The following is an 18,432-nucleotide window of genomic DNA, read 5'->3' as shown; positions in this document are numbered from 1 at the left end:
ACTTTGGGTACCACCCCCACCCCCAACAAAGGAGGTGTCATATTGTCGGTGTCCATTCCGGCTGCCCTGGGGGGGAGGCATGGGAGGGGGTGGATGGGGACTCATGGGTGTTGACGGAGGCAGTGGCGCACGGGGTGGGGGTGACCAGAGGGTGGGGTTGGAGGGGGCAGACTAGGCTGGGGCTGGGGCCAGATGGGGTTGAACGGGGTTGGGTTGGGGGGGGCAGGCAGGGGGGGCCGGAGTGGGGCCGGGGGCTCACACGCATTGTGCTGCTGCCTAGTGTCCTGAACAGGGAGCAGACTTAGCAAGTGTTCGCTGTGTCAATCCCATTGAACTCATTGTGTGTGTGTGTGTGTGTGTGTGTGGAGGGTGTGTGTGTGTGTGTGTGGTGCGGGGGGTGGCGAAAAGGTTTGAGGTCCCTTATACACGAGTGTGTGTCTGCTCAGAAACAAACCCTGAGACAGAGAGAGGGAGCATGGTAAGCAGAGCAAAAAAAAAGGAAACCAGAAAACTCCGAGCCCCAGAGGAGTGGCATTGAATCAATTAACCGAATAATCAATTATCCGAACGAAATAGTGTCCACCCATCTCGTTCGGTAATCGAGGTTCCTCTGTAATACTAATGACACTTCTGGGTCCATATAGCATGTGTAGCATGAATTTTGTTACAGACATAAGCTTGTTTTAAAATTAATTCACAGGATATGGGTATCACGAGCTGGGTAACTGCATCTTCCTTCTCCTCCTCCCCCCAAACGGCAGGAAAGAGTCAACCACATTACTGAGAGTCTGAGGTCACACGTAGGCCAGACCAGGTAACAATGGCAGATTTCCTTCCCAAAAGGATATTAGTGAACCAGATGGGCTTTTCCCCAGCAATGGATAATGGTTTCATGGTGATTATTAGCCTCTTAACTCCGAGCTTCTCTTGCATTCAAATTCCAGCTTCTCTCCTAGCAGGATTCAAACCCAGGTCCCCAGAGATCCTGTCAATTTCTTCAGCTTTCTGGGAGATACCAGGTTTAATGGTCAGAGAATAATACCTGGATTTCTGGATTTTTGGATTAATAGTAAGGTGATAACACCACTAGGCCATCACCTGTCCTGCTGAGTAATTGTCATCTGGAGAAGAAAACCAGTGCTGAATGGTAGATTGGTGAATACTGTAGAATTTGATAACTTTTGAGAATTAAAGTACATTTTCAGAATCTCTCCTCAATATTAACTGAACATGCAGAGTCCATGAGAGGGTGAATGTTACATGATCTGTGGAAGGAGCAATCTTGATTTAATAAATACTACTTTTCTATCTTTCACAATATGAATCTTTGACTATAAAAATAATAAAGTTTCCTTTGCTAAAAGCTTGGTGATTTGTTAAGTTCATGAAAAAAGTGCTCTTGTGGACTCAGAATATCTGGAATCTTAAACAATTTACACAGCTGGATAAAGCTTTAGTCTATTAGAATCTGATTAAGGATTAAATACTTGAGGTGGGATTAATATCTGACAATAAACATATAATCTTTTTACATAGTGTTGCTTAAAACACCTGACATTACAGTAAAAATCAATTACACTCAGCCAATTCGATAAAAGCGAAGCCCATATATTAGTTCTGTCTAATAATGGGTACAGTTAATATAAAGTTATATGCGTTTGGTTAAAACCTAAATGGATTAAAAAGATGATATTTTGATTAGTCTGTGATACTTTTTTCAGTGATATGATGGGGAAGTGAAGTGGTTAATCTGTGCTCAAGCAAAATTTAGACGTTGATTGTAGTTAACATATACAGAGGTGAAGGTCTATAAAGATTGCCTCAATTATGTTAACTCACCTAAGGAGATCTAGCAACGCATCCACAGTGGTGACCTCTGGGGTACTTCCACTCCTGTCAATTTCTTCAGCTTTTTGGGAGACACCGGGTTTAATGGTCATCACCAACACAATTCCTTGCACAAAAAAAGTTTGTATGTGAGTAAATTCAAAAATTGCTCTGTTAGTAAATGTTGACTAAATAAGGTTCACACATCAGTTAATGCTGTATAAATTTCATGGTTTAATGCTAGTTACAAACTCTAAGGCATGCATATATATCTTACACTGCAAGTTTTACTAAAACATCATGAGGTGACAAAATGGTAGCACAGAACTTAACAGGAGGTACAAATCCTGCACTTAGCAGGACAAGGATGCAAGAGACCAGACTTGGGGAGAAAAAAAATGAAACACTAATTTTTATACGGTAAACAAAATGGTTTCTGTTTGTTTGGACTATCATTGGCATAGAGATGAAGCAGGAAGTTGATTTCTGGTGTAACCTTTAGTACAGTCCGAATTATTTAATAATTTTGGATGGAGCAACAGGAATAAAGATTATTGGGCTAGTGGTGAGATTCTTGGTAGTGTAGATGATCAGAGAGATCTTGGTGTCCATGTCCATAGATCCCTGAAAGTTGCCACCCACGTTGATTAGATTGTTAAGAAGGCATACAATGAATTGAATTGAATTTATTGTCATGTGTAACGCAGCACAGTGAAAAGCTTTGTCTTGTGAGCAATACAGGCAGATCGCAGAATTAAGTAGCATGGATTGTAAATGACAGGTAAACAGTGGCAAAAACAAAAACATAGGTACAGGCAAATGTTAAGAGTTTGTGAATCCATTCAATATTCTAATATTCAACAGTAGGGTAGAAACTGTTTCAAAACCGCTGTCGGGTGTGTTCAGGCTTCTGTACCTTCTCCCCGATGGTAGAGGTTGTAGAAAAACATTGCCAGGGTGGGATGGATCTTTAAGAATGCTGGCGGCCTTTCCTTGACAGTGGACCTGGTAGATGGATTCTATAGATGGGAGGTTGGCCTTTGTGATTGTCCGGGCCGAGTTCACCACTCTCTGTAACCGTCTTCAATCTTGAATGGTACAGATGCCATACCAGGTAGTGATACATCCAGACAGATTGCTCTGGATGGCGCACCTATAAAAGTTGGCAAGGGTATTCACCGTCATGCCAAATTTCCTCAGCTGCCTGAGGAAAAAGAGACGTTGTTGGGCCTTTGTAACCAGTGCATCCACATGAAGAGTCCAAGAAAGCTTGTTGTGGATGACCACTCCCAGGAGCATAACTCTCTGCACTCGTTCCACCTCTGTGCTGTTAATGTGTGTGGGGGCGGGGGGGGGGGGGGGCATGAGTAACATCTTGCTGAAAGTCAATAATGAGTTCCTTGATTTTGCCAGCATTGAGGGTTATGTTGTTCTCAGTGCACCATTTTTCCAGGTCTTCCACCTCCCATCTGTAGTCTGTTTCATCGCCATTTTAGACAATGGTGCTGTTATCAGCGAACATCTAATTGGCATTAGTCTGGTACTTGGTGATGCAGTCATGGGTATACAGTGAGTACAGTAGGGGGCTGAGTACACACCCTGGGGGGGCTCCAGTGACGAGTGTTAGTGATGATGAAATATTGTCCCCAGTCTTCACTGATTGTGGTCTGTGGGACAGGAAACTGAGGATCCAGGTGCAGAGAGTGAGCCTTAGCCTGAGATCACTGAGTTTAGTAATCAGTCTCGAGGGGATAATAGTTTTGAAGGCTGAACTGTAGGCAATGAACTGTAGCTGTTCTTGGTGTCAAGATGTTCTAGGGAGGAGTGAAGGGCAGATAGGAAAATTGAGTGAGTCAAGAGTAGTGGGGAGACTGGAGTTGAGTAATGCCATGACCAACCTTTCAAAGCACTTCAAGTTAGGGCCACTGAGCAGTTGTCACTGAGACATGCTGCATGAGCCTTCTTAGGCACAGGGATGATGTTGGCCTCTTGAAACAGGCAGGGACAGTGGCCTGCTGCAGGGAGAGGTTGAAGATGTCCGAGAAGACCTCTGCCAGTTGATTTTCGCATGCTCTGAGTGCACAGCCTGGTGCTCTGTTGTTAGTGCGTAAGCCTTTATTGGTAGAGGTATTGAGTTTCGGAGCCACGAGGTCATGCTACAGTACTTGGAGTGTTGCATACAGTTCTGGTCACTGCATTATAAGGAGGAAGTGGAAGCTTTAGAAAAGGTGCAGAGGAGATTTACTAGGATGTTGCCTGATATGGCGGGAAGGTCTTATGAGGAAAGTTTGAGGGATTTGAGGCTGTTTTCATTGGAGAGAATAAGGGTGAAAGGTAACTTAATTGAGACATATAACTTAGTCAGAGGGTTAGGTAGGGTGGACAGCGAGAGCCTTTTTCTTTGGATGGTGATGGCTAGTACGAGGGGACATAGCTTTAAATTGAGGGGTGATAGATATAGGACAAATATCAGAGGTAGTTTCTTTACTCAGAGAGTAGTAGGGGCGTGGAGTGCACTGCCTGAAACAGTAGTAGACTCGCCAACATTAAGGGCATTTAAATGGTCATTGGATAGGCATATGGATGAAAATGGAATAGTGTAGCATAGATGAGCTTCAGATTGGTTCCAGAGGTCGGCGTAACATTAAGGGCCAAAGGGCCTGTACTGCGCTGTGATGTTCTATGTTCTATAGCTGCTGTCCAATATCAAAAATCGCATCTACTGTTGGACTTTGTGTTCTGAAGTTTGCAATCACAGGCTGGTTGAGCATGACTGCACATTGCAGACGGTCCACAGCACGGGTTGTTCTGTACAGTCAGTCAATGGGTTACACATCTGGCACCACACCTGCCCTGGCACTTATCACATTCAGCATTTGTAACGGTCGGCAAAACATCTTTTTTGGCTTTATGACAGTATCCCATTAAAGGTTAAAAAAAAAGCACTTTAAGACAGCTAACTTCACCTGTCTTTGAGACACTTTTCCCTGCCAGTCGAATCTGTGAGGTAGGCTGGACACTGTTCAGGGCTGGAAGTTGTGACCAAAGGACTCTGAATGTATAAGCATTGCTAAGGAGAATGCCCCAAAACCTACTTGCCAACCATCAAATATTGCTCCCCATTTATATTTGGCATTCACATGAATGTCCTTAAGGGTACAAGATGCAAAGTTTCAACAAAATATATCTTTTCTCAATATATTCAAGATATGTACCATTCAAATATGATAAACAAAAGAGTTAAAGACTGTACGGTCTATGTAATATTATATAGTGATATTTATTACCTAGAATTACAGCAATTATAGTGGTGGAAAAATAATATATCACTGCCCGCACTCCAACTTTCCCAGAAACATCCGAATCCAAGGTAGCAACTCCTGTGGGGAAAAGTTCAGCAACTTTGTTAGCACAGTGCTATTACTTAAATCGAGAACAAAATATTTTAAATGATCTATTTGCCAACTTCTGAAAAGCATATCTATTGGTGACAAACTACAGTCTCTAATTTATTGTACCACTGTTCTGTTGTCTAAATCACTGAATAATTTAGCAAATCTTTCAATATAATAAAGAAAGAACTTGTACGGTTTCAGAATATCAAAAAGTTTCTCATAGCCATTGTGACCGCTATGGGTACAGCAGGAACATACAGAAGTCAATTTGTGCAACACAAAGTCCCTCAAACAGCAAAGTGCTGCATAGACATGAGGCTGAGTTTTAAAGTCGACCATCATCTAACCAGAAAATCCGAGCTCCTTGTACATACCACTGCTTTCAACTGGAGTCAAACTCAGCTTGGTGCAAGCTTCCTTATTGATAGAATCATAGATCAACACACCCCGAAGGTAACTGCTTCGTTCCTGATGTCAACATCTAAAACAACTAAAGCTACCTCACTGAAGCAAATTGTGTCTCACCTTCTAATATAGCAATGTTGTATCAAGAAAGAATGGCAGATACAGAATCTGTTGCAAACATAAGTTGTTGATTTGTAAAGCAGATAAATAACTGTTCAGCAACTAAAGGATTCAAGATTTTGGAGAAGCTCATTAGACTTTGGAGGAGGACCTCTATACTGCTTATGTAGGTGCACAAGAATAAATGAACAGACAGAAGAAAGTCTAGCATGTGGCTGCAGTTGGAAAGTGAAATTGTAATAAAAATTGCCAGAGTGGAATATAAATTTCTCAAGAATCCATCAAAATGTTTACCTTGAAATAAGCAAAAAAAAGTGGCACTGTAAATTTAAAATCCAGCCCTGGATGGTGCACCTTTAAAGAAGAGAAACTATTTTCCATTACAACAGAAAACCGATGTTTTCTGCCAGTTGGGAGATGGAGAATCATCTGAAGGCTCAGTCTGCGAGGCGATGGAATTTGCTTTTCACTACAGACTCAACAATTTATTGGCTTTTATTGATGTAAACCGCTGGTGTCAAAGTGGCCCTGCTCTACTGAAGCACAAAGTTGTGCAATATTTGCAAACACAGGCTGGTTGTGCATGATGGTCCATAGAATGTGTTGTTCCATGAAGCTTTTGGGTAAGCTTTCAACTTAGTAGTTCATATGCAGTATTTCAGGTGATGCCTACTATAGAAGTGAACACAGAATAATATTTGACCTTTTAATTGTGGATATTTTAATAGGAACCTAGGCTATGGGTTATGGAGGATGTAATAACATGAATAAAATTTTAAAACATAAAACTAATAAGCTCTAAACATCACAATCCAAAGGAAACCAATTTATCATGGCACTCTGAGCTGTTTTCTCTTGAGAATTTTGCTAGTCAACAACCAAATTAAATCACACAATAGAAAAATAATCATAGACTGACATGAAGAGGAATTTCTTCAGCCGGAAGGTGATGAACCTGTGGAATACACTGTCATAGACGGCTGTCAAGCTTGGAAGCCAAGCCATTGAGTGTATTTAAGGCAGAGATAGATAGGTTCTTAATTGGTAAGGGGATCAAGGGTTACAGGGAGATGACAGGAGAATTGGTTTGCAAAACATATCTGCCACGATCGAATGGTGAAGTAGACTTGATGGACCAAATAGCCTAGTTCTGCTTCTACAGCTTATAGTCTATATGTTAGCGCTATTATTTATTTGCCAATTACAGTGTCTCCCAGAAGAAGCTGAGGACAGGGTTATCTCATTTCAATGGGTTTATAATTAAACATGAATTGAAGATTGGCCTGTGTTAGGTACATGGATGAGACTCCCATGGATTCCGAAATGTTAATCAGCCAAAGAGTGAGAAATGTTGGAAAGAAAACAGTGTTCGTGCTTTTCCATTGAAGAAAAAACCCAACAGCACAATTCCGAAAACAAAAAGTAACTCATACTCATGATAATGGATGGATGGATGAAGAGATGATGGAGAAAATTTGAGAGTTACAGACCAGGAGGATTTTATATATAAATGTTAAAGAAAAGTTGACTTATTTGAGCCATGTCCAGACCACACCTAATTGCGTACAACTCAAGTTTTTACCCACTGGCTGAAAATGTAATCTTAGTAACTTGACTTTTACATGAGTATGTGGTAATTTGCTTGAATTATTTGTTTTTATGGTTTTGGTAAAAGAGCGTTTATTTAAGGCTCTGAGCTGAACTCCCCTGTTGTTCTTTTGATCGGTGTCAGGGGATCTTGTAAGTGTACTGAAAAAGTCAGACAGGTCCTCACTTTAATAGCTAGTTTGAAAGTCAACTCATTCAACAGCACAGAATCCCCAAAAATGACATTCCTAGATTATGCACTCAATTATCTGGAATGGGGTTTAAATTTACATTTTTTTTGACTGGAGTAAGAGAGCAATGAGAGCTTTGAATAATAGAAGCACGATTAGTTGAGATTAATTTCTATATCACTAACACGACTGATGTGCTTGGTTTCACACTTACCCCTGCACCACTTTTGCGAATTCAGGCTGACAGGTCAGAGTGCAGAACGAGGCTAACTCAAATGAGATAAGTTGAGATTCTTGTTAACTGTTTCAGTGGTTTGAAGAACAAGGGCATATTCTCCTGGTGCATTGATCAATATTACTTTTTCAACCAATATTACCAGACATGGGTCAGCTACTAATTAATACTATTGAAGTTCTTTTGAGTGTAGCTGCCATCACTGCACTACATTTTCATTTTCCATAAGTTCACTTGCACAGAATTACTGGAAAACCACAATATTGAAACAGGCTACTTTAGTTATCCCATCTGGATTGATGGACATTGGTTTTTCAAAGCAACAGCTTAAATCAATACACCGATTCTTTACTCAAATTCATTTATTCCTCTTTAATCTAAACCAATTATAATTTACTACTTAAATGGATTTTGGTTCACTCAAAAACACTAGTCATCTAATCCACAAAATCAAAAATTTCTGTATTTTTAAAAAAGTCTTCCTCTTTATCCTAAGTTTTTTTTTAAATTCCATTGTTTTCTTGTAGACTCTTTGTTTACTGGAAGCGATGGAGATTTGTTTCTTTCTAAAGTGTTCAGTTGCATGATCATTTTAAACATCGCTATCATATCATCTCCCAGTTCTCTCTGTTCCATCAAGAATGGCCTCATGGCATATTTCAGATGGATGTGACAAGGTACGGTATAAAGGCATGATATTTATTTTAATGTCATAACATGTAGTCTATTCCTGCTACTGGAATAATCTGTCTCAATGTATAATTTACTGGCTACTTGATGAAGGCACAGCGCTCCAAAAGCTTGTACTTTCATGTAAATGTGTTGGACTATAATCTGGTGTTGTATGATTTTTAATTTACTTATAGGTAGTTCTCATAGCAAGTATTCAGTGTGTTATTATTGTTAATGGAATTTTATGATTATTGCTAAGAATTGATATTGCTCAATTCCTCAATTTTTACTGGAAGTGAGTCTGCACACAAGTCAGTGGCGTGATGGGTTTAGAGTTTAAAATGTGATGGGAGATATTTGCAACACATGCACCATGCTATTCAAGTAAAGTGAACTTATACACTGATTTGCATGCTGTAAATTAACATACATCGGTATAGCATATAAACATATTACATGTGAACACCATACGTTTTTATCTTGCTGCCAAATGTAAACCAGGCATTGTAGATTGGTTGCCCATTATAGAAACTGCTGTTGAACTCAGTATAAATGACGGTTTATTTGGAAGGCTGATTTTGTCATGTCAGGTTTAAAGGTAGAAAGTGGAAAGGGCTCTTTGGAAAAGTAAATCAAGGCAGGACTTATACAGTTAACAGTAGAGCCCAGGGGAGTGTTGCTGAACAAAGAGACCTTGAGGTGCAGGTGCATAGTTTCTTGAAGTCACGGGTAAACAGGGTGCTGAAAAAGGCATTTGGCACTTTTGCTTTCATTGGTCAATGCATTGAGTAATGGAGTTAGGAGGTCATGCTGCAGCTGTACCATTGGAACACTGGTTTGATTCTGATCTCCCTGGTATAAACTGTGTTAAACTTGAAATGGTTCAGCAAAGATTTACAAAGATGTTGCCTCGTTTAGAGGGTGTAAGCTATAGGTAGAGGCTGAATTGGCTGGGGCTGTTTTCCCAGGATTGTTGGAGGCTGAGGGGTGACCTTATAGAGGTTTATAAAATCATGAGGGGCAGAGACAGGGTAAATAGCCTGGGTCTTTTTTCATAGGGTAGGGGAGTCCAAAACTAGAGGGCATAGGTTTAAGGTGAGAGGGGAAAGATTTAAAAGGGACGTGAGGGACAACATTTTCACGCAGAGAGTGGTGTTTCTACGGAATGAACTGCCAGAGGAAGTGGTGGAGGCTGGTACAATTACAACTTTTAAAAGGCATCTGGATAGGTATATGAATAGAAAGGGTTTAGTGTGATATGGGCCAAATGATGGCAAATGGGACATGATTAATTTAGGATATCTGGTTGGCATGGTAAGTTGGACTGAAGGGTCTGTTTCCATCCTGTATAATTCTGTAGCTATGACTCTATAAGTAGAAAATCTGCATCAGTTAATAAAAATTGTTACAAATATTGCCAATTACATTCCAGTTAAAAAAGTTTGAAACAAAATCAATGATTCTGAAAATTAATCTTCCTGATTTTCAATGCACTCAGTCTAAAATGCAACTCAATACAATTATTTACCTGTAATCATACTGGAGACAATTAAAGGTAAAATGATCAGCTTCAGCATTCTCATTAGGATCTCTCCAGGAAAGCCAAAGTAAAATTTGTCTAGGTTCGACAAAACAGCAAATTCACGTGCCAGAATCCCGGTCACAATACCTGGAAAGAAAAATATCATGTGGTCAATAGGCAATCAATTGGACAGCATCTGAGAATCTTTATCAATTCGAGAGACATTTGACCATTTTTACGCAAATGCAAGAATTTTGGGATTGACGTATTTTAAACTGCTGTTGTATAAATCACTAAGATATTTTAATGAAAGAGTCACAAGCTTTAGGAATCGACGATTTGTTTTAAAGTTAAACAAAATAGTTGTGAAGTGTTACAGATCGCAGTCTATCTCAAATAAATTAGTCTTTTCTTATGCAGCATCACTGGAATGTTAACCTGACCTTAGGTGATTAAATAATGCTCCTAATTATTTAAAGACAATTCCAGCTCTGTATTATCATGACAGTAATTTTTAACTGGTTCTTTCATCTGGATCTGGAAGCTAAAATGTAAGAGGTCAGACTTTTGCAGTTCGAAAAGAGCATGTATACTTTTGCAATTGCAGTTTCATGTTTTCTTTTTATTTTCTCTTATTGTTTAAATAAAACTTTAAATTAAGCTAAATAGGTATAGCTTGCTTTGACTATTAATTGCCCATTAAATTAACCATATCTGCAAGTTATACTTCATCAAGTGAATCAAGATTGGACAATTAGGCAAGAACATGAGCAAAAGCCACAATATTCGGTTCAGATCAAAGAGAAATCATAATTGTTACATCCCTGAATTAAGTTAGATTCCCTACAGTGTGGAACCAGGCCCTTCAGCCCAACCAGTCCACACCGACCCTCTGAAGAGTAACCCACCCAGACCCATTTCCCTCTGACTAATGCACCTAACACTACGCGCAATTTAGCATGACCAAATCACCTGACTTGCGCATCCTTGGACTGTGGGAGGAAACCAGAGCACCCAGAGGAAACCCACACAGACACAGGGAGGATGTGCAAACTCCACACAGACTGTTGCCCAAGGCTGGAACCAAACCTGGGACCCTGGTGTTGTGTTGTGCTAACTGCTGAGCCGCCGTGCTGCCCTATTAGGCTATTGTATAATTAGACATTGGATAGCCCTGGTACATTTCAGACCGTAATGTACTCAGCCTGCTCACAAGGCTTACCAGTGTATCTATATGCAAGATATAAGACATATCAGAAAGTTACACCCTGGAAAAATCTTATTAATAACTGGCTTTGTATGTTAGTTAAGCAGTAATCTGTGAAATCAACACAATTTCTGAAATCCAACTCGATACATGTAATTTTAAGATAAATCAATTATCTGAAGTATCCTGTTAGCTTTAAAGTGACACATAAAAACAGTGGAGCATTGATGAGAAAAGATGGCAGAATGTTGCCAAATAAATTGTTGAAATTATCAATATCAAAATTGTCAAAATGCACCAGATTAAGAAGAATTGAGCCAATATCATTGGGGCTAAATGTTCAGGAAACCAGCTGTTCAGAAGTGGGGCAACTGCAATACATAGGTCACAAGGAAAGGCACTCCCACAGCACCCACCCCTTTGCTTCACAGATCTGGCATTTGTGGAGAGAGAAACAGAATAAATATTTCACTTTGGATGTTAGTGTTTTTGTGAAACTCAGTTTAAGTCTAAACTAGGTCAGATGACATACATGAGGCCCCACTTTCAGAGAGTGTTCTTGGAGGGTGCACTGCTGTGACCTTTGTCAGATAGAGACACTGCCAAAGAGGATCCTGCAATGTTTCTTTAGTCTGACTTATTTCTGTGAACCTACAAGTGACTAAGCTGCTTTTTGGTCCAAAAAATATTGCAGACATCACACACCATTCCTGTACAAGGGCTTAAACTGTAGTTGCCATAATAGTTTCAAGTTAACAATGTGTTTCTGTGGCTCTTAATTGGTGAAGTGTCTTGAGACGCTCATTTGGCATCAGTAACTAACTAGTTGGACTAAATTGGGAATAAAACTTCAAGTTGGTTATTAGTCAGCTGACACACTCTGCTGGTTAATTCCTTAAAAGTATAAATCGACCTCCCACATTTTCTGACATTGCTAATTTTATAAGAGATTCTAAATATTTTCAAAAATCTTATGAAATAACATCACACTTTTTTGTTTTACAATTTGATTTTATACTATGTTGGTTAATATTATGTATTAAACTTTGTCGTTCTCATGAGTAATGCCAGTTGTTCTTAATTGTTGTCAGTGAAGCAATCAGATTCATTCTTAACTTCTGTTATTTAGACAAGTCTCATGTTAAAACCACTTGCAGTTCACATAGGTTTAAAAATCAATTAATATAACAAAATAAATATCCTTTTATATCCCCAGATGATGCTTATGCAAAGAGATGCCAAAAGAAATATTGAGATGTCTGGCAAGTGAATATAACCACATTGTTGAAATATAAGAGATCCATTAACCGATCCCTAGACAATACTCTCGACATCTACAAAGTGTTTGTTTGATGGAATCTTCCACAGTTTTGTCTCCAGATAGTGACATGCAGTCCTTCAGATTCAGTATTTCTCAGACAGGGATTTTCAATTCAATCTCAAAATTCTTAAACTAAAATCAATAACAACAACTTTCAATTATATGCACCTTTAAAGTAATAAACACACATTATCTGGTTACTAATTATTTTGCAGAAAGTTGCTATGCACAAGTTAACTGTGAGAATTTCCTATGTAACAAAAATGACTATACTTGTAAAATAACTATGATCATTAATAGTTGAATTGATTTTTTAAAATTGAATTGAATTTATTGTCACGTGCACTGAGGCACAGTGAAAAGCTTTGCCTTGCGAGCAATACAGGCAGATCACAGAGTTAAGTAGCACAGATAAATAAATAATAGATAAACAGCAGCAAAAACCAAAACACAGGCACAGACGAATGTTAAGAGTTTGTGAGTCCATTCAGTATTCTAACAACAGTAGGGTAGAAACTGTTTCGAAATCGGCTAGTGCATGTGCTCAGGCTTCTGTACCTTCTCCCCGATGGTAGAAGTTGTAGAAAAACATTGCCAGGGTGGGATGATGCAAGTTTTTCTCTTGAATCTAAGACAATCCTCACTGTACATTTTACTTCTGTCTATGCCAGCCATTTTGGCATCTTATGACAAAAATTAATGAAATTCAACTGACAGTATTCTTTGAGGAATGTTGGTTAATGTTGTCATAAAGATTTATATCCTATCAGAATTTTATTGAGACATTATAACCTCGCTTCATAAAGCAAGGCCAGTAATTATTGTCTATTCATAATGGTTTTTGAAAAGTGGGGGTGAGCCAAATTTTTGAAACATTATAGTCCACAACATGTAGGTACACCCATGATGCTGCTAAGCAGGGAGTTCCAGAGAATAGATGTCGGAAATTCAGCAACGATTATGTTTTTGGGTATTATGGGGAGATAGTTAGAATCTAGCTGAAGATGGTCATACTGATAGAATATTCACAATGAATGAGCATTAATTCAAAATCTAAAGGGAGGATGTTAGGTGGTAAGCAGCAGGAGATTTCCATATCTGTATTTGACTTAATGCCATTATACCTCCTGGTGTCCAGGGTCAACATTAATGACAACTCTCCCCTGTGAATACCACCATGCAGCTATCTATGGTGGCCCTGGGAAATAATGCCCACTATACCATCCTCTTAGCATTTGTGTATCTTTCTTTAAATTTCCTTTTTTATATCCATTACTGTCAAATTTTCATTCTTTTGACCATTAAATTATCATTTGCAGTCCATTCCATTCTGATACCTTATCAAATTTCAACCTTTCTCTTTCACAAATTAAATCTCTGTGTTCTTGTATTTTACTTTCTGCCTTTGAAATCCATCAAATGTCTATCGACACTTTCCAATCACTATTTTGTTAATGGAAATAAAGTTATTCAATATTACATTCTCTACATTTTATGTTCAGAATACTCATTCCACCTGGCACATTCTTGTCTCTTCACTTCTCTGGATTTTGTCAGTTGGAATTGTTTGGATGACACTGGCTGTCTTTTTGTTACTGTCATTAGTTCTAACCTAACATCCTCCAACTGTACAAGTGTTCCATTCCCTCCGAACCAATCTAAATATTGCTGCCAAATGTGCTCATGAGGGTTGCTACTGTTATTTGGGAAACCAACCCCAACTCTGAACAGGCTGACACTAACTATCTTATAACTGTGGGCGGCACGGTGGCACAGTGGTTAGCACAGAGCCAGAGACCCGGGTTCAATTCCCGCCTCAGGCAACTCTCTGTGTGGAGTTTGCACATTCTCCCCGTGTCTGCGTGGGTTTTCTCCAGGTGCTCCAGTTTCCTCCCACAATCCAAAAATGTGCAGGTCAGGTGAATTGGCCATACTAGATTGTCCGTAGTGTTAGGTGTAGGGGAATGGATCTGGGTGGGTTGCGGGTTGGTATGGACTTGTTGGGCCGAAGGGCCTGTTTCCACACTGTAAGTAATCTAAACTTCTCTTACCTTGACGGAGGTGATGAGAGGAACTGGCTGACAGGAGAGATCTCAATCCCAGGACTATAAATAACAGAGCTGTCTCTGGTGCTCTGGAGCAGAGTGGCAACACTGCGAGTTTGGTGAAAGGGGAGTGTCAAGGAGATCAGGATTTGGATAGCTACAGAAGACGTTTTTTTTTAATGTTTAGATTAGATTTTAGATTAGATTACAGTGTGGAAACAGGCCCTTCGGCCCAACAAGTCCACACCGACCCACGGAAGCGAAGCCCACCCATACCCCTACATTTACCACTTACCTAACACTACGGGCAATTTAGCATGGCCAATTCACCTGACCCTGCACATCTTTTGGACTGTGGGAGGAAACCGGAGCACCCGGAGGAAACCCACGCAGACACGGGGAGAATGTGCAAACTCCACACAGTCAGTCGCCTGAGGCGGGAATTGAACCCGGGTCTCAGGCGCTGTGAGGCAGCAGTGCTAACCACTGTGCCACCGTGCCGCCCACTATGTTGAAGTGTGACATTGCAGGGAGATATGAGCTGATACAGTGGGACCTGAAAACCAGCAGGTCCCAACTTACCCAGTTTTTAAAAGTAAAAATTGTTGATTTTGTTCAGATTTAAGTATAGGAATGGGGTAAGGTCCCCAGTATATATTTAATATTCTTTGAACAAGAGCAAGTGAAAGAAAAGCTCTGGAATCCACATCATGTGATTGTACTGGAGACGATGTAAGAGATTTACTAGGCTGTTTCCTGGAGAGTTTCAGGTCTGAAGAGAGACTGGACAGTTTAGGGCTGTTTTGAGCAGAGGAGACTGAGAGGGACATGATCGAGATGGAAAATATTGATCAGCATAGAAAGGGTAGACAGGCAGAAACATTTTTCTTTGATGGAGGGTTCAATGACCTGGGACACAGATTTAAGGTGACGGGATGTGAGGAAAAGCTTTTTCACCCAGACATTGGAATAGTTTTTAACCCCTTGCCCTTAAGGTGGTAGGGGCAGAAATCCTCTTAACATTGAAGAAGCATTTAGGTGTGCACTCACGAAATCAAGCCATACAAGGTTATTGCAGGACAATGGGATGACAATGGGTAGAATGCTTATTTTTGACTGGCATGGATGTGATGGGCTGAAGAGTATTTTAGATTGAGGCATGGCAAGGCAGTTCAGTCAGGAGGAATGCTTCTCCTGTCAAATGTACAAAGTCAGGGACACCTCCAATGACCAGGGTGAGCACTTGTGCAAGATGTATCTTCACTAAATGGAAATCTATGTTTTGAATCTGGAGCTATGCCTGGAATTATGGTGAAGCTGAGATTGGACGAGCAGCATTATAGCGAGGTCGTCACACCACAGGGGAAGAGAGGGAATGGGTGGCTAGCAGATCGAGTCAAGACACATGGCAGGGAGTGCAGGAGCTCCCTGGCCCATTTCCCTCATGAACGGATTTTCTGTTTCGGATACCGTTGGATAATCTGGTTTCTTAGGGGAATGCAGCAAGAGGCAAGACAAAGTTTGTGCGAACATTTGTAGCTCGGGTGCTCGTTGTTGTGGTTCTGTTCGCCGAGCTGGAAGTTTTTGTTGCAAACGTTTCGTCCCCGGCTAGGCGACATCATCAGTGCTTGGGAGCCTCCTGCGAAGCGCTTCTTTGATGTTTCCTCCGGTGTTTTCTTTACTCAGCGAGTCGTGAGTTCATGGAATGCCCTGCCAGTAGCAGTGGTGGACTCTCCCTCATTATGGGCATTTAAGCGGGCATTGGATAGACATATGGAGGATAGTGGGCTAGTGTAGGTTAGGTGGGCTTGGATCGGCGCAACATCGAGGGCCGAAGGGCCTGTACTGCGCTGTATTCTTCTATGTTCTATGTTCTATGTTCTATGTTTATAGTGGCAAGACTCTGTCATCAGGAGGGGCTCAGCAGCTCAAGGTGGGAGAAAAAAGATTGGGAGAGCAAGGGGGTTAGGGGATCCTATCATAAAAGGGAACAGAGAGAGAAGAGACTGTATCACAGACATGACAGCAAGATGGTTTGTTCCCTCCCTGGTGCCAGGTCACTGAGCAGTTGCAGGACATTCTAAAGTGGGAGGGAAAGCAACCAGTGGTCATGGTCCATGGTTATCCCAACAACATAAATAAAACAAGAGGGAAGAGACCCTACAGCAAAGTATAGGGAGCTATAGGAAATAAATTTAAAAACCAGGAGTTTGTTAAGCAAAGAAAATAACTTGAAAATCTGATCTCCAGAACCAGGGGTCACAATGTAAAGATACGCAATACGTCATTTGGTATTGAGGTGAGGAGAAATAATAGAGTCTTAGAGATGTACTACGCAGAACAGACCCTTCAGTCCAACTCATCCATGCTGACCAGATATCCTAAATTAATCTAATCCCATTGCCAGCATTTGGCCCATATCTCTCTAAATCCTTCCTATTTACATACTCATCCAGATGCTTTTTAAATACTGTAACTGTACCAGCCTCCACCACTTCCTCTGGTAGTTCATTCCATACACGTACCACCCTCTGCATGAAAAAGTTGTCCCTTAGGTCCCTTTTAAATCTTTCCCTTCTCACCCTAAACCTATGCCCTCCAGTTCTGGAGTCCCACATCCCAGGGAAAAGACCATGTCTATTTACCCTATTCATGTGGGAGCCTGCAGAATTCTCTGCCACAGCAAGATTTTGAAGCCAAAACATTGAATGTTTTCAAGGAGTTAAATATAGTTCTTCGGGCGATAAAGGGATCAAAGGTTATGGAGTAAAAGTGGGAACAGGGGACTGAGGTGGATGGTCAGTCACGATCACATAAAATGGTGGGGCGGTCTTGAAGCGCTGAGTGGTCTGCTCCTGTTTTCTATGTTAAGCAGGATCTCAAAGGCAGTAATGTTAAGATTACTCCCAATGCTATGTACTCGTGAGATCAGGAATGCTGTAAGATGGAGGGATTTGGAATGCTGAGGCACTTGGAAGGATCGAGAGAAGGTAGGACGAGTAGAAGCTAAACAGTTCAGATCCCAGCAGGATCGACACCAGTGTCCTCACTATGACTTTGGGGATTGTTTAAATTAGAGTGGCAAGGAACGAGAATCCCACTGAGGAGACAAGAGTGAGGCAAACAAAGATACAAAGACTTGCATATTCAAATTGCAACCAAGTCCAGGGTTTACCCAGCCATTTCTACAATGTGGGGAGCTGCTGGCAGTAATTTTTATCTTGTTGGCACTCTTGGCACTGCTCTACCAATGCAGCTACATCTCACCAACACCTTCATTCTGGAAACCCCTGGAGGACCCTAGTGGAGTTCAGCCAGTATCTGGTGGTGAACTTTGCTTGGGACAGTATTGCTTCCCATCATAATATACCACCCTCTACTGTGATCTGGTCTCTCCAGTTTCAATTCTAGTTACGATGGCTCTTTGATTTCCCCACATCACCATCAGCTGTTTCAGTTTTGCCAGGACTGGATCTTTCTGGATCCATATTGTCAGCTGTGACTGGATGTGCATCCAGAAAATTTAAAACTGTAATGGACTCTTCCAGTGGTGGTCCTACTGGTGGTGTATGTGCCAATGGGAGGCAGTTCAATGCGAATGCATATGCATTGGCCTCTTGGTCTCCTTGACCGTGTTCCAACGTACAATTAGTATAGTATCAGAACTTACCTAGTATCAGAGCCACTATTGAATTCGGCCTGAAGCTATGGGAAGTGCTGCCTTGTCTGCTTTATGTAGACCTAGCAGGGGTTTGTGGTCTGTTATCTTTACAATTTTATGTCCGTAAAGACATTGATGGAACTTCCTGACACCAAATATGACTGCTAAACCTTCCTTTTCTATTTGGTCTCTGCATTGGCCAAAGTTCTGGATGCATTCACTATTGGATGTTCCTCTCCATTGG

General features: G+C 40.8%; 1 protein-coding gene across 1 annotated transcript in view; it reads right to left on the bottom strand.

Moving 5' to 3' along the window:
- Positions 1-18,432, bottom strand: part of slc1a1 (solute carrier family 1 member 1) — a 74,156-nt gene that overhangs the window by 32,759 nt on the left and 22,965 nt on the right. Inside the window, exons 2-4 of the mRNA XM_087994504.1 lie at positions 9,961-10,101; positions 5,115-5,207; positions 1,840-1,954 (exon numbers count right to left, since the gene is read on the bottom strand). Coding sequence (XP_087850630.1) covers positions 1,840-1,954; positions 5,115-5,207; positions 9,961-10,101 — 349 coding nt within the window. The remainder of the gene's footprint in view (positions 1-1,839; positions 1,955-5,114; positions 5,208-9,960; positions 10,102-18,432) is intronic.

This window comes from Chiloscyllium plagiosum, unplaced genomic scaffold (genome assembly GCF_037043375.1).
Source record: "Chiloscyllium plagiosum isolate Xiang-an unplaced genomic scaffold, Cpla_swu_hap1 HiC_scaffold_2, whole genome shotgun sequence".
Taxonomy (NCBI): Eukaryota; Metazoa; Chordata; class Chondrichthyes; order Orectolobiformes; family Hemiscylliidae; genus Chiloscyllium; species Chiloscyllium plagiosum.
The sequence above is the reverse complement of the archived record's forward strand: the minus strand, read 5'-3'. Positions and strand labels throughout refer to the sequence as shown.